This window comes from Pyrgilauda ruficollis, unplaced genomic scaffold, assembly GCF_017590135.1.
Source record: "Pyrgilauda ruficollis isolate IOZ18807 unplaced genomic scaffold, ASM1759013v1 scaffold15, whole genome shotgun sequence".
Classification (NCBI taxonomy): Eukaryota; Metazoa; Chordata; class Aves; order Passeriformes; family Passeridae; genus Pyrgilauda; species Pyrgilauda ruficollis.
Genome location: NW_024513654.1, coordinates 8052763 through 8070066, shown reverse-complemented (window position 1 = coordinate 8070066; position 17304 = coordinate 8052763). Strand labels below are relative to the sequence as shown.

At 39.2% G+C, this 17304-nt stretch overlaps 1 protein-coding gene across 1 annotated transcript; it reads right to left on the bottom strand.

The window, feature by feature from the left end:
• Positions 1–1714: 1714 nt before the first annotated feature.
• On the bottom strand, positions 1715–17278 carry DCLRE1A (DNA cross-link repair 1A). The gene is made up of 9 exons (XM_041461628.1): positions 16193–17278; positions 13169–14659; positions 11683–11816; positions 10398–10516; positions 8739–8882; positions 7709–7854; positions 6636–6790; positions 3097–3238; positions 1715–2464 (listed from the first exon to the last, which is right to left on the bottom strand). The coding sequence occupies exons 1-9, from the start codon at positions 16605–16607 to the stop codon at positions 2298–2300; spliced, it is 2913 nt and encodes a 970-aa protein (XP_041317562.1). The 5' UTR covers positions 16608–17278; the 3' UTR covers positions 1715–2297.
• Between the last annotated feature and the right edge of the window lie 26 nt (positions 17279–17304).

Sequence of the window (17304 nt, the reverse complement as noted above, 5' to 3'; positions counted from 1 at the left end):
TACATAAAAAGGAGGCCAAGTAAGTAGGTAAGATGGAGATCTCCTACCATAAAGGTGGATGAAATGCTGCAGAATTCATCTACACACAAAAACCTGCTGGTACCAAGTGCAGATACAAACCAGAAAGAGGGAGGAATGAAAGCACCCAGTGGGCCAATGCAGGAATACCTACAGCAGAGCAGGGAACTGGAAAAAGCCTCCAGCACTAAAGCCCTTCTGCTTTGCTGACTGAAATGAGCCCATGACCATCTGCTCCACATCAGGGCAGGATTAACTGGGTCAGTCCAGCAGATGCCAGTGCCAGGTTCTTCCAAGATACACCATTCCTGGGGTTAGTTTCAGAAATCAGTTTGCTTTTAAAAGACCCAACCCCTCATTCTGGGTAACAGGCTAGAAATTGATAGCAGGAGGTTAAGAGCCACAGAGAGGTGATACACACTCACCAGGCTGCACTGAAATTTGAATTGTTTGGGTTCTGATTTACCAGTGGCACAAACTGAGGGAACTGCAAAACCAGGAACAGCATCAGCCCGGTGGGAGCCCCCCCCACCACACACATACTCATTCTCTGTAGGAACAGTCATTCCTGAAAATGCAACTATGGAAGCAAGAAGATGTCTGAGTTGTGACCAAGGTTTGACTCTGGGATGCTTATTCCAGCTTCTCATAGTCTGTGCAAAAATTAGTCAGGAAAAAGACCCTGAAGGCCAAAAAAGCATGCATAGTTCCTTAACAATTCAATTGGTAAAAACAATTGCCTGTCAAATATAATCCCCAAATTTCCTCTGATTTGTACAAAGCATTCATTCAGGTTTGGTACTTGCAAAAGCCATAAAAGATACTTCTTCATACACCTCCAAAAAAGAGTGGAATCCTAGGAATGAGCACTCAAGTCCAAGACCATTACCAGTTCCTGTGACAGCCAGCTAGCACTATGCATGATGTAAAACAAAAACTTCAGATTCCTTTGAATGCTTAATGTAAACTGAAGGATTTAACAATGCCTTATGTCAGTGAAATACTCATTCACAATTCTTTTAGTACAAAGAATCTTCTTGCCATCAGTTCCTCACTTATTTCTCTCACAAGACAAATAAAACAAGTGACTTCACATTACAGAGCTCGTCACTCAGAAACAAGGATCTGTTTATACTTACATTGATCATTAAAAAAGGTTTTTACAACATAAAATAGCATTGAGGATTCCAGACAAGCTGCTCTGAGGGGCTGAGGAATGACTTTTTACATGTCATTACACCCTGGAAGTTTGGAACAGCTTTTACTTTAGTGATTAAAATTTTACTAGTGTGCCTGCATGCAGCCACATACTTCAGTACATAAACACCAGGCAGATGCAGAAAAAGCAGCACTGGATCATCTGGTAGGAATCAGGGCAAAAAATGCAAAGTGAAATTTACCTTTCTGCTGCCAGTGCTAGTAGTATTTGCCTTCCTTGTTTTTCCAGAATTCAGGTGACAAAACCTGTATATAAACAACCCTGCAAACGCCAATGGAGATTACATGGTGAGGAACCACTTCTGTGCTTTGAACACCTGCTGACAACTGGCACTACACAATCAACTTTATACAAGCAACACACACAGCACATTCACCAAAGATAGTGCAGACAGGTTGTTCAGGTTAGCAGCTCTGGCACTGAAAGGAAATGCATGTTGCTCAGAAAGAACACATAGGCATAAGATATATTCTTTATTTTAAAAAAGATCACTAAAAAAAGCAAAACATCTTGAGCAGAATGTAGAAGTGTCTTTTGTAAACAATTGTCTAAAGTACATATGCTGCAGGATCCCAAGTCAATACTCTCTCACAAGGTAAGGTTTTTTTAACAAGATTTAAATCACAACAGTCAGTCCTGCCTCATGAAATGAGCTTCTCTGAAGCCTGAGCTGACAGCATGTGACATAAGCTTGGTATTGTCTCATTTATTACAATAACTTATTTGCAGAAATTATCCTGGAGACTGTTGAATCCCCAGCATTACACATCTGAGCATCTCCACAACCTGAGGAAAATTAAGAACAGGGGAAAAGGAGTAAGATAAAAATAACCTAAAATATGAAATAGCAAAAATGGTATGTTATGGGGAAACAAAAAGTAGTAGATACACAAGAAAGCAAGGTGCCATTTTTTCTTTTCCCAAATTGATCTGTCTTCAAGGAACGGCAGTTTAGTCCTCCCTAAAGAAAGCTTCATGGAAAAGGGAGATAAATAAAACTCACAGAAACTCAATTCCCATTCCAGCCTACTTCCTTTGAAATATACATTCTTCCTTATATTTATTTATGCCTATTGTCCTCGGTCATCCAGTCTCTAAAATGCATTTCCATCAAGCTTCTGTCTCTCCAGTCACCAACATTGACAGTGGGGATGATTTTCTGTGGCTTCAGCCACTGAACAAAATGCTTCATTTCCAGGTAACTGCTGTGTTCACTGTAAGGAATCCCTGAAATGAAAACAAATCACAGCCATCTGTCAGGCCACTGAGCTTCCTCCAAGCCTTCCAGCTAAGAAATACTTTAGATAAAAGAGTTTTTTCAATTCCTATTTGGGATCTCAAGTTTATAGCAAAGGTAAAACCACCTCCCTCCCTCCCTCCAATTTTCCCTTCTAGGAAAATTACCTTGCATTAAGTCACCAAGTCATTCATCAGTGCAAGCTAAGCAACATCAATGACCTGGTTAAAGGAATGTTAAGGGTTTTAGCTCCACTCACCAATGAGAACTGAGAGGAAAAGACACTCTCTCAGAAACAAGTAAGACACAATGAAATTTTGGCTCTGGGACTACATTGCCACCAGCATCAGTCAGGCCAAGACTCCATCCCTGAAGTCTCTACTTGTATCAGGTGAAAGTCTTTATTTACATGACAAGGACAGGTGCAAAATGTATGTAAAAATCTGCATTTATGGTGTTCTCGATTACTCATTTCACAGATCTCTCCTGAAGAGATCTGCTCAGTTTCTCAATGAGTTACCAGAAAAAGCAGCAGTTACAAAATCAGTAGGAGTTTCCAGAATAAAAATAGGAAAAGCATCCACACAAAGCCAAATGTACTGAATCTTTGCCACTCTTATACCATATATAGTGATTTTTCCTCTTGTCTGAGGCTTGATATCCTCCAGAGAAAGGCATGAATCAGAGTAGGTCCACCCCGTAGGTTTGAAAGCCAGAATTTGATCAAAATTCTCAGAAAACTTATTCAAGTGATCTTGCAAGGTCTGTAAAAAAAAAAAAAAAAACAAACATATACTTAATCCCATTAAATAGCTAATTAGACTACAGGTTGGCCATTTCATGATGGAGAGGATTCAGACTACATTCTATTTTCATGTGCTGGTATTTTTGAATTTCAATGATCATCTACCTTGCAATTATTAATGACAAATATTGACATTTGCAAAACAACTTGTCCCTTAGGATCTCAGTTTCTTCATTTGAATTAAGAACATATGCACAGCTATGCATTACAGATTAGAACACATAATAATCACACCTTCTAATAAATCTTGCTCCACAAATCCTTCATTTCCTCCTCTAAACTAGAGGTCAGCAGCTGAGTGGAGATAGAAGATGGTGAAATGCTGCTTCAGTGCAAAATCATCACAGAGGTTTTGACACCTGCTTATGCCCACAAGTAACCAGATTTAATTAACCTACCCCAAAAAACTTACAGCAAGCCAGTGCACGAGCTAAGTATTGCTCTGAGTGCTAAACCATGTTTTACCATCCCTTCAAGTCAGGAAGGAAACCACCTCTCATCTTCTTACTCTAAAAAGAAAATTACCTTGAAAAGGTTTCCAAGTATGTACAATCCTATGCCTGCATAAAGCAAAGTCAGTATTGCTTCAAGTTAAAAATAGAAAATCAATTTAATGTATCCTGTATAAAATGTTACAGGCAAATTCCTAATCTGAAAGTCCTACAAGGTTACAGAACTCAAAATCAAACTTTATATTAGCAGGAGAGAGAGGAATACAAAATAAAGGCTGATTTAAAAGGAGGGTAGAGGAGGATAGATGGGCTGTGACAGAAAATGATCTAACCTGTCAGACACTTGAGAACTGTAAAACAGGGCAGCAGAAAGCTGCCACGTTTAACAACACCTTCAGTAAAATGTCCAGTAGCAACATAGAAAATCCATCAAACCAGGTACATAAAAGAATTTTTAAAAACCCTACCACAGAAGATATTTCATTCAGCAACAGGAATTGTGGCTCACTGCTGTGACTTTTTCAATATACTGTGAATGTTCAGTCCTCACTTGATTAAAGGTATAACTGTAGCAGTCTAATTCTCCTTCACACTTCATTTTGGGAGTATTAACATAGATTAAGGTAATTATTCACATATTTTCTCCCTTTGCTCTAATGAAATCTAAATATAGTACTTCAAATGCAATGATTATTATATTAACAATGCTAATCCGCTTTTGAGTTTTGTTATAAATCAAGTGTGTAACAGTCACATTAAGGATGCAATTTCAAGTTTATTAAAAAATTATGTGTGCATTTCAATCACTTTCACTTCCAACAGTCTCACCTCAATGCCAGTACAAGACCTTGCTGAGTTAAACAACATGAAAGAGTCACAGACACACAGAACTCAGTTCCTTGGAAAGTTTCCACCGCATAGCTGAGTTAGGCAAAAGTCTCAACTTTTGAGTTACAAAAAAATTGTTTGTTGCAAAAGAACCATGCATGCATTTTGGAAAAGATGGCCTCTTTCCCCAAAACAAATGACTGCTGTGTTTGCTCATAACAAGTCCATTTTAAATACACATTCCAATTTCTTCGTTTATTGCTTTAGCCAACTCTGTTCTAAACCTTCACCCCTGTGAATGGAAAATGTATTTCACTGCTACACCAACCTCCTTCAATCACCATGACAGCCTGATATTCAGTGTGTCACTAAAGTCAGCAGTGTACACAAACAGATTCCATAAGTTAGGAAAATACTCAAACATGATTAAATATTTAATTTACCACCAGCCCTAACACCACTTAAACTCATCTGGCTTATTCAAGAACAGTCATTTGTCAGTACACACAGCAATCCCTGCATTTTACTGAGGTAAAACCAAATACTGCAGTGAAGTACCACATCTCTGGGGTGTGTTTTTTAATATTTTCTTAATATATATCAAATCCAAAAGTAAGATAAATGATCACATGAACTCATCTTTAAGCATTTAAAATTCTCCATATTTTCCTGACAGTACATTCCACCCAGGCACTCTTCTGGCTGCAGCCTCATTGGCACTCTGGCAGTGTCCCCAGCATGCCCAGATTCCATGGACACAGCACCACTAATGATGGCACTCAACTCCACACCTGAGGGCACAGCCCCAGCACAGAGGGCCCTGCTGTCACACCAGGACTCTGACACACTAGATCATTGTGCCTTTCATCTTTTCTGGCTCTTTTCAGGGTCCAGGCATGGCTTTTGTCACACTGGAGATCTGTCTAGAGCCTCCTGATCTCAGAGGTGAGACCCTGCCTGACACAACTGCCTCCCTGGGGAAGTAAAGCTGCCCTTGAAGGTTCCTTCACCCCTGAAAGTCCAGCTGTGTCAGTATCCATGAATGCTGGGGCAGGGGACTTAGCAACCCAGAAATCTGCAGAAGAAACTAAAATCAATTCCTGTTTAAGACAACACAGCACACTAAAAATAAATCCATACATATTTCCATTACTCATTTTCTGCTCCACCACAGAAAACATCATGGAACAAGTTAAAGCATTAAGATACTGAGTTCCATCTCCTGCTGCTCCATCCAAACCATATAGCTTTTTTTTTACTCCTTTTTAGGTCAACTCTGACCTTGACTAGTCCTGCAGCTAAATACCATCTTGGTCTGAAGGATTTGCTTGAGATGGCACAGCAGGCCTGAAGCAAAACAGGAAAATTAATCCAAGCCTGTAAGGCATAAACAGCCACTGTTTTTTTCCTTTCTTCCAGGTTACTTTAATCTAGAGCCTGCTGCTTTACCTTACTGCCCTTCAGTATTTGTCTATTTAGAATAACCTAGTAATTAGTCACCTTTCCAAACTAAGAAATTCCCAGAAAAAAATGCTCAACAACAAAAACTCAGTATCTCAAATCTCAACCAAATGTGCATTTGAAATCAACTTAGATGAAACAGTGTTTTAAAATTAACTGGTTTACTTGCTTTTGTAACAAACATTAGAGAACTGCAGTAGTGGGTCATGTTCATAGGCCGCCTCAAAACAGAGGCTCACAGGCAGAAAATCCTTTTAGACTTTTCCTACACTGGACCAGGTAAAAGACAGGCTGAAAACAGGAACTCCATGTCACAATATCTTAATTGCTAAGAGGACAGATCAGGCAGTCATTACATAAATCTACTTCAAAAAGGCCTGCAAAGAGCAGGTCTTTGAACAAGCCTCACCTTATCTTGTACAAGTACCACATCATGTTTGGAGAAGTTATTAATGTTTAATTGCATTTAATTTTCAATGTATTGCTATATGTCAAAGCCCCACTAAATAAATATGATCTGACAAGAGGTTAAAAGGCACCAAACACAGCACTGGTTGGGAGGAGCCAAGAGAATTTTACTAGCACATTCATCAACAGTCCATTTTCTGATCTTACCTTAAAATTAATTTGCATCATGGGAAGAACATGAAGCAAAGTACCCTTCCAGTCCACACTGATGAGGGAATTGACAGTTGCTGACTCCAAGCACTGCAGGGTTTTGTATTTGTCACGGGACATACTTGCTTTTGAGCCCAGAACTTCAGCAATTGCTTTAGGATTCATTAGAAAGAAAACAGATAAAGAAAACTGTAAGAGCTCTTTTTTGGCTTGTTTTACTATTAGAAAAGAAAGCCATATTCAACAGAATATAGTGTTTTGTATTCTAACATTAAGAAAAGAATCCTATAATGGGTGTTAAAAACCTTTGTCCCCAGCATTTTAGCAGCAGAATTTTGTATGACAATTGCAAAAAGAAGGAAATTGATAAATTCTAAGTCACATTTCTTCGGTAGAATGTTACTGAGGTGAACTGGTATTTATGCCAAAGATGCCAGAAACTTTCAGTTTTTGGAATATGTGACAAACAGCCCACACTGAAGACAGACTAAATTTCAGTGAGAGTAAGTCTTGTATTGATGATTTTAAATATGCACAAATGGTGCAGATCTGCCTGCTCTCAAGCAGACATTTGGGCAATCATGTTGGTTCCTGGTACAGTAACTGAGTGAAGCACAGCACACAAGATCTTCACTTAGAAAAGATATATAATATAAACTGGAAGGAAAAGTTCAAAATACAGGTCTAGTCTAACATTCCTTTGCTGTTTCTTGAAATTTTTAACAATAAAAAATGTCAAAAAGACCTCATTTATTTATTTACTGAATTGCCCTTAGCAATTTTCTCACCACAATCAATTAAAGAGGTTCATATATAAACTGGCCACATGTATATTCAATGTGGGGGGACAGTTGTAAACATGGTAAAACACTATTTCTTTCAGAAAGTTAAGTCTTGTTGATTAGAAAACTTAAAAAAATAGCAGGAGGGTTAATAAATACATCTAATTTCTTTACACAATATCTGAACATTCAGACTAAACAACCTTTTATATCTTCAAGAAAGCCATCTTGTAACACCAAATTAGACATTAAATTAGTAATTTGACACAGTACACTTCTTTTACATACCTAAGAAAACTTTTTCTTTTCCAATGGAGTAAGTGCCACAGACAACTAGAGTTCGTGGGTTTAAAGTCACGGTCTCAAAGGCAATGTTGACAGCAAACTGGATAACCTCTTGTTGTGCAGGAAAAGTGTACTCAGGGCTACAATATCTGGGGCAGGGAAACAAAATAGATCACTTTGTTACAAAAGATAAAAGACATCTGAAATTACCATGAAGACTCTCAAAACTCTGCGTACACAGTAAGTGAAAACGACATTACTCTTCCATATAATAGCAGTCTATCAGAAACACTGAGGTGCCCAGATTAAATTGTTGCAACAAAAATGACACTGAGCATATATCAGTTTTCTCTACAGCTATTCACTCTCTGGTACTGAATTCTACATTTTCTTCTTCATAAATACCAAATGCTCTTGCAAGCTAGGTATTTCTATCACGTCTTCACTATATCCTTATATCTATTTTTTGTCATACAAACAAACCATAATATAAGTCATTACTCATTCACAGAAACATATGGAACAGAAATGAAAGTCTGCAGCTGGGCATTAGTCATCATTCACACAAAACAACTTTATATAAATGAATCAGAGAAAGGTCTAATGAAAACTCCCAAAAGTGATTCAGCCTTTTGGCACTCTCACCTTTGAATTCCTTCACACCTTTTTATAATAGAGTTGAATCCACTGAAAACTAGTGTTCCATAAACCTCTTGTTTTAAAGCTGAACACTTAATGTATGAGTTTTGGCACCCTGAATTTAATACCACTTATAAATAATATGGTGATCTGAGCAAATACTTCAGCATCTTTTCCACCACTCACTTTCATTCTCTAATGTAACAGCATAACCAATGAACAAGCTACACATACTTTTAATAAATCTCTGTTTTTATTCAAAACTAAATAGAGCTAAAAAGCATTATCACAGCCATGTCATTTACACTTACATCTATTTGGTTCATATAAAGCCTTACTAAACTGAAAGGACAAAGAATAAATTAAAAAAAAAATCAATTTGCAGACCACTTACGTGGTATCAAGGTAAAGGGTGTGGACTTTCTGGCCCATCAGAGCAGGGTAGCGCTCCATGGAAGGGTCTGCTCTGAAGTCCCCTGTGTGCAGAATAACAGCCCCACTTGGCAGGTAGAAAAGGATCATTGCTGCACCTGGACAACTGACACAAACAAACAAAAAAGCCCCACACAAATTATGTCTACTCTCTATACTGATAAACTACTTTAAAAGATAGACCACCCTTCAGCAGCAGAAACACGTGCAGAATAGCATTTTAAATCATAGCTACCAAACAGGCTAATTTAGCTAGAAATTACTGAGTTCTAAAGGAATTCTGCAGCTAATCCTATGGCCACACACAAGCTTGAGTTCTCACCTGACATGGAACGAAGAAACAAAAAATCTACATCAACAGCAAAGCAACCAAACGTTAACTGCCTTTTTGGGATGCCCCACCTTCTAGGCATGGCACAGATCCTGCCTCAGTTGCTATCATTCTGTTATGTGATTCAAAGGGGAAACAGCACACCAAAGAGAAGCAGCAATCTTGCTCAAGAGAAACAGAACTGCATTGCTGCAGATTCATCTTCCTTCCTGCAGGACTTACTGGAGCATTTTCTTTTAAATTCTATTGGCAGATTTTAAATGTTGTTCTAGATCCAGAAGTCCCTGGTTACAAATACAACTCCCTTACTGGTGACAGTGAATCCACTGTGCCTTCTGCAGCTGCTTGCCAAAGCTTTCTGAAGGGCAAGACTGGAAAAACTGAGTGGGACTATTTTAGGTATCAGTCACCTGCAAAGGATAAATGAAATCTCAAAAAAAAGAAAAACTGGCATGAAACAAAGTGAAAAGGACAGATTTGGTGAACCCTTCAAGAAGCTGAACTTTGTATCTAAGGTATGCACAGCTTTTCAATTGGAGGAGAGAATCAGAGGGACAAACAGGAAAAATGAGAAGTATACGAATTACATAAGCAACAAGGCTTGCTTCATTCCTAGAGAGGGTTCTCAGAGAACTTAATGGAGTTTTAACTCTCCAAGAACAAACAAATCCTACACTAAGCAATGTTCAAACCAGCTGTGACACAGTCCAGCATTTCAATATCTGTACTGCAGGGAACTTTTTAGCCATGGGCTTTTTTTTAGCTAAAAAAAAAGTACCAAAAGGCAGAACAAGAGCACAGGACTGGAAGTCAGGTGGCACTGAACTTTAAATCCAGCATTACCACAAAGTGCCAGTCGAACAGACAAAATCACACCCTTTATCACCAAACTCAGTAGAAATCTTGTCCAGATTTCAAAAGCCTTTTCTTCAAAGTTCAATTTTCAAAATGTTAGCTACATTATGTCTCTCACAGGATCCAAAGTACCACATTTTTCTTTAGCTCAGGATTTCCCTATCATCAGTTCCAGCTACAGAAACCTAATGTATCTGATAATCAAATCTACTAGGTTCCCAACTTGACACCAAAAACCAGGAAGTGTTCAGACCACTAGAAAATCATTCAACCTGCCAAACAAAAATTATGGAGCTACATGTGGTTAACACAACATACACAAAAAAAGTTAAATTAAATTCAAAGAAACCCTGTTTCATTTGTGAAGGTAACTCACCCATTTCAAAAGCTAACTACCTGTAAGAAATTTTCCACAAGAAAGGCAGTGATACCTACTGATTGGCATCGAGCAACAGCACTTTGATCCCATTGACCACACACTCTGTGTCCATGGGCAGCACGTGGACATACTGCTCCTGGACTCTGAGCTTGCTCTTCACCAGATTGCCAGTTATCTGCAACACAGACAGCATTTAAAACAGGAAGAAAGTCTAAAAGAAGCACTGTTCATTTAGAAACAAAAGCTCTCAAAGCCAGACTGGCTTACAAAGAAACTATAAGGCCCTGGGCACAACCAAACCTTTCAGCTGTATTCACTTCCCAAAAAGCAAACTGAGAAAAGCTGTCTTCAGATAGTAAACTTTTAAAAGCCTGTCAACAGGCTATGGATTGGAATCAGAGAGGACATAAACAAGGAGGAAGAAGATCTGTTGCAGACTGTCAAGTCAAGAAGAAGAGGCAGGCAAAACCTTATTTAAACAAGTGAAGAAGTTTCCAGGTAACAGGACCTTGGACCTTATCATGGAGTTCTGCAGCCACTGCAACTGCAAGGGCAAGACAGGACACAAGCATTCCAGGAAACTTCCAGAATGAACCATAAGTAGTTTTTCTGATGCAAGCTCGGGATGTGTTGATTAGGCAAAGTGCCCTCCCATGTTACAAGTAAAGAAGAGCTGGTTGGACATACAACAGCTAATGGCAGTCATGGCCATTCAGCAGCCCAAAGTACAGGACAAAAAGCATCAGTCTAAAATAATTCCACTTGCTTAACGTGGAAAAGAGATGGCTCATGCAGAATCTATTTCAGGCTTCCATCACTGAAATAGTTCAGAGAAAAAGGAGCCAGATTTTTCATGATGCACACGCACACAAAAAAAAAAAAAAAAGCTACAATGAAAAGTTGCAAAACCAGAAACTTCAAATGTATTATTAGGGAAAAAAAAAAACAAACCAGAAAAGCTAAGCACTGCAACAGGTTGCAAGATTTCGTAAAATCTGGCCAGTGCTCAAAATTTGACTGACAAAAGCCTCCCTGCAGTCTGATCTAACTTTGAAGGTAGATCCACACTGTGCAGGAGATTGGTCTATGTGACCTCTAGAGATCCTTTTTAAACCTGATTTTTTTTTTTCATGGTATCTAGGAAGGGAAGTTTCACTAATCCTCTTGATCAGTCAAATCAAGGTAAGGATTTCTCACAAACAAAATGCACTTTCCCCTGTACATATCCACTGACCCAGTAAAGGACCCCAACCACTTATCTTCTATTTACTCCCATCAGTACAAAAGTGAGTACAGTTGCATATGGATATAATGATAGCTAGTAATCTTGAAAAGCCTTACCTTATTACAGTAGATTGGAAACCTGAAGTTTTTTGTTAGTCCACTGTAGTGATCAGAGTGAAAATGAGTAAGGAAATAAGCTGTGCAGCCTTCAATTTCTCCATACTGGAAGGCATCAACTGTAAAACCAGTTCCTACAGCAAAGAGGGAAGAGAAGCCAGCCAGCAAACATAGTTTAGAACCAAAGCAAAGTTCAGAACCAATTTCTAACCACATGTTGCTTTTGGGTTTTTTTCTTTCTTCCCAATTAAAAGGCAATAGTTACTCTGCATACAATTGAAGGAGCCATTGAAAGATTAATGTATTTTGTGTATCAGTCAATAGTTGCAGAAAGAGATTTTCACTTACTAAAATAAAAATTTCACAAATTGCTCACAAACACACTTTCAAAGGCCTCCCAAATATGTTGTTCAGCTGCCCTCTTATAGAGATGGCAACTGGTTAAGCAAATAAGACACATTTATCTGCATTCAACTGGTATTTTTGGACGTTCACATAGACTGAAATCTAATATTAATATTTTAACACTAAACAGGTAACTGCAGCTTAACAGAACTGCCTTTTGCAATCAAACTGCAATTCTTCAATTATCCTAAATGTAATATTTCTCTTAAAGCATGCAATAACATAATTAAGCAAGCAACCTGGGGTTTTCAAATCTCTCTGCTGAGATGAAACGTGCCTGACTTGCCGTTTTATGCTTTCAGTGTTCATATAAAGATGTTGCATAAAGACAGACATATAGAAGACAACCCTTCTCTCTCCAAATACTTCTTTTAAATGAAAACATACCCATAAACACTCTTTTTCCATTGGGTTATACTTTCTTAAAACCACCAAACAGTGCACAGAACTAATTCAGCTGGTGGCACTCATATTTTTCATTTTATGTTACACAAATTTCCCAGTTCCTCTAGGAGAACTGAAAAGAGTTCCACTTAATTAAGGCTAGAACTAAGTCAAAGAACCATAGCAATCTGATCTAAGTAAAAACCCCTAACCAAAAATCCCTCAAGTGTTTGAGAGGTACCAACCCAAAACTAACTTTAGTAGTCTGAGCATCTGAAGCTTTTTAAGATGCTGAACCATCATCCTTTAATCTACCTAATTGCTCGAGGAGACCCTGAGAAATTCTTGGTTGTTTTCTTAACTAAACTCTTCTGCTCTGTTTTCTTTCTTTGTTTTCATAGTTAAAATGAATCATATCTCTAATGCTATTGAAGCTCAAATGCAAAATTAAACTCAATTCTTTTACCTTAGTGTTAAGGAAATGAGTGCTATTGACAACACTATTTTCAGGCACAACTGAAGCAATGCAAAAAATTAATTTCAGGAATTAGGAGCATGTATTAACCAGATACATTTTTAAAATAATTTAAGAAAGCAGTTATCAAGAGTAAAAATACTGAAGCCTAAAATTACGACAAAAACACAACACTCCAGCCAAAATAAATTAACCTCTAAGAAAAACCGAGTTACCTCTCACCTGGTATTTTCTTGTAGAAGGGGCAGTGTTTTTTTCTTGGTTCTTCACCTGTAGTAGGTAATTCTTTAAATTTTTTTCTCCACCTTCGTTGGCCACCAGAACATACATCTGCAATGGCTTCATTTTTACTTGAACTTTCTGTAACTGCTGCCACATCTTCCACAGACCCCTCAGCCTTCCTTTTTTGCTGTCTGGGCCTCTTTCCATTAGGAGATACTGAACTTGGTATCTGCCTTTTCTCATTCAAAGACGCCTCTCCTTTGCGTTCCTCCTTCGCTTTGGGTTTCAACCCAAAGAAAACACCAATGTCCATTTGTTTAAGTTCTTTGGCAGGACTGGATTTAGTGTTCATAGTTGCTAATGAAAGAGATGGCACTGATTTAGAAGAGATGGGGCTGGGAAAGCACACAGCAGCCGTACTAAGATTTCCTTTTTTCTCCACTGCTGTCTGCAAACTCTCCTGGCGAGCTGTTTTATCAACTGCACTGGAAGTCATTTTATTTGAACCAGTTAAAATGTCACTTGGCTCCCTCAAAACATTACTCTTCTGCGTCAGAAGACAGCCAGCATCTTCTCTGTCTAGCAGTGATGATGTCCCAGTAAAACTCACGGATGCAGAACTCAGAGCACAAGCACCAGCATCTTTTGACTCTGTGGCTCCTGCTTTGGCAGCAGAGGAAATCAATTCTGGCTGTTCAGCCTCCTTGTAACTACAAGCAAAAGAAGATCCACTGGCTACCACCCCTTGCTGAGGATCTAGACGGTTCAGGGTACATTCTTTCCCACAGAGGGTTTTTTTAGTTATGAAATTTTCCATTTTTGCATGCTCATACTGAGGCTTCCTCTGTAAGAGAAGTCCATCAAATGTTTTAAATTCTACACAATTGGAGTCTTCTTCTGAGTTCTGCACTTGGAATAATTTATTCTGTGATACTTTTACTTTTTCCTCCTCTTCCTCTTCACTTTCCTCAAATGTACTTAGTGGTGAGTAAGAAATTCCATAATCATTGAAGTCTACTCCTGACTGCAGCAGACTTGGCTGACTTGTATCTTTCTCCACACACAGATGTTTTCCTGTTTCACTTTCTTGAGAGGATGCAAAATCAAAAAATTCAAATTTACAATGATTATCTGCCATCTGTGGAAGCTGAAGTGTCTGCTGAGGTTTTTCAACACCTGCAAAAAAGGAAGTGCTTCCACTAATTATATTTAGAGACTTCATTTGCGGTGAACTCGGTACCATTGATGCACAGTCATCGTTTGGGGCGTGCTTTATTTCAGTAGAGGGTTTCTCATTCCCTGAGGTTTCCTCTGCATAACTTGGGGAGCAGCTGGGCTTTGCAGCAGAAGAACACATCATCTTCATCTCCACAGTGGTTCCCAAAGGGTTTACAAGATACTCCCCTGCCCTGTTTGCTGCGAGCAGAAAATGGCTGTAACGCTTGTAGTGAGATGGAATGGTGGAGGTGCACTGCAGACCATCAGGACACTCTATGGAAAGAAAGAGTTAAACAAAGGAGCAATGCTAACACCTTTGTGAGTACAGTTGGCACAGTTCAAATAAAAATCACATGTGACACAACATTTAGGACATTTTCTTATAAATACAGCTGCTGGAGGACAGAAGGCAGAAGTAAAAATTAATTTTCAAGCTACCATTGCTCTGAGCTGAGCACTGAGAAGCTTCCAGCCTAAAACCAAACCGCTGCTGCTCATACACAGAACTATGCCTGAATTATACAGCCCATTGTCAAGAATACTTGACCCTGTTTCAGTGCTGGGCTCCTGTAATCACATGGCTTATGGTTTAGAATTGTCCCACATTCAAGCAACAAGCTCAGAGAAGTAGCACCAGAAACAGCCAGCACACTTCAAATATAAGTAGCAAACAAATAAACCAAACCTCAATTCTGAATTAACCTGAAATTCCATTTTAAATTGTCTGATATTACACACTAGGAAAAGAAAGAAAAAAAAAAGTTGTGCATTTACCTACATGAAGAAAACATTCAGCATTGAGATGCTAGGAAAAAAAAATCCATCACACTTTCCTAGGCCTTTCCCAGTAACAATCTGCCAACCTAACTTTTCAGGCTTTTAAAGTGAATGCATAAACCCACCAGAAGGATTTTTCACCTGTTAATTATGGGAGTAAGACAGAAATGAGGTGTTAAAACACCTGTCTTAAATTAAAAGCACTGCCAAAATCAGCATGAAAGGACTTACATGTCATTGCTCTGAAGAAGAAACTCAAGGAAAGTTATCAAAATATAAAAAGGAGAATGGCTGCATTACCTAAAACAGCCTTTTCTCACGTTTCCTGACTGTATGCTTTCTGTTTTACAAAAGTTATGAGGCGTATTAAGAGCATAAATTGAATACCTGAATCTGTTTAGCTATGGTATTTCCCCATGAAACTAGAATTTGGAATGTGACAGTTTTATTCCTCTTGTACAGAGCTCAAAAGAAAACAGTTGTCTTATGATACAGGAATGTTAGTCTCTATTTCTATATAAAATTTCTAAACCACAGGCTAACATTTCAAGTAAATTTGCATGTTTCAGCTTCCAAATGTCCATGGACAACTGAACAAATCACATATCAACACGAATACAAGATAATAAAATCTACACCTAAGAAGATAGAAGCTTCATGTCAAAAGTAGCATCCTTCTGCCTGAAGGTTCTTTTCTAACATTGTAACAGGTTTCATTATTTTAAATATGCACCTTCAGTTTGTTCAATGAAATACTAGAACTTGATAAACAGCCAAGAAACTTCCTGAGAGTTTTGAGATTAGATTCTGAAAGGATACTTTCATGTCAGGTTTCGATGTTTTTCACAAAGGAGCAAAAATTTCATATAAAAATAGGACTGATCAGCAACAACATAATAAAACATGATAAAAATCATACCAACCACCATTTCAGATTTTGAGCTGAATATAAAAAACGAGGTTTACAGCAACATTTCGTGAGAAATTTGTAAGTTTTCTCTGAAAGCTTTTTTCTTACTCTACTCATACCTTTTTCAATGGGTCCTGGAGTTTCCAAACATTCATAGACGTGCCACTGAGGTGTCTGGACCAAGAGCAGAGAGAAGGGCATCTGGCAGCTGGGACAGAATCCATCGTGAACGGGCTTTGCATTTTGTGAGCTCTGTTCTGCCAGGCTGCCCACGCTGTCCTGGGAGTGCACACTACTGTCTTCTTTACATTCATCCACATCCTGAGCTGCCTGTGAGCTCTGCTTGGTTTTCTGAGGTGTACCAGTTTTCTCTGCGGATTTCTTTTTCCTATTTCTCTTTCTTTTTGGCTTGCCTTTGCCAGCACTTACTTCCTGCACAGGAGTGGAGATGCTCTGTGAATTACTCTGATGCTTTCGCTTCCTAATGGATTTGTACTCCCAAATGTCCTCTTCCAATAACCCATCTTCAGACATGTCAACACATTAAATATTCCCCTTTCTTTTAAGCAACAGTTCACAAACCTGCCTTTCCTCCCGCTAGTATATTTTCTCTTCCCTCCACTCTTCACTATCTGAGGAAAAACTCCAGAAGCCCATGCTAAAAAAGCAACACTGGGCCACAAACCAAGCAGCAGTCCCTGATGGGACAGGAGCATGGTGGATCCTATCCCAAAAATAATTCAACGAGCCTCTCTTTGGAGATTTCCAATTTCTCCTGTTACACAGGGCCCGACTCTGCAAAGCCTTCCAGGGTGAGCCATTTCCTTCAGCTTGTCCCCAGCATCGTAACCTCCACCGGGCCTCGGCGGGGGCAGGAAGATTTTAAAAATTCCTGTCCGAGCAGGAAAAAAATTTAAAACAAAACGAGGAAGAATTCAGCTACGGGATCATCGTCGGGGTGTCTCGGGGTGCTCCTCCGGAGTGTCCCCCCGGAGCGTCCTGTGATGCTCCTCCAGAGGGTCCCGGTGCTGCTCCACGGTGTGTCCCAGTACCTCCGAGTGCCCGGGATGCTCTCTGGGATGACCCGGGGTCCCCCAGTGTCCCGGTGTCCCGGAGTGTCCGGGATGCCCGCAGGGATGTCCTAGCGATCCCAAATGTCCCGGGATATTCCCTGGATGTCCCGGCTCCCGCTGGTCCCGCGGGCGGCGCCTCCCCGGCCGTTTCCCGCCGT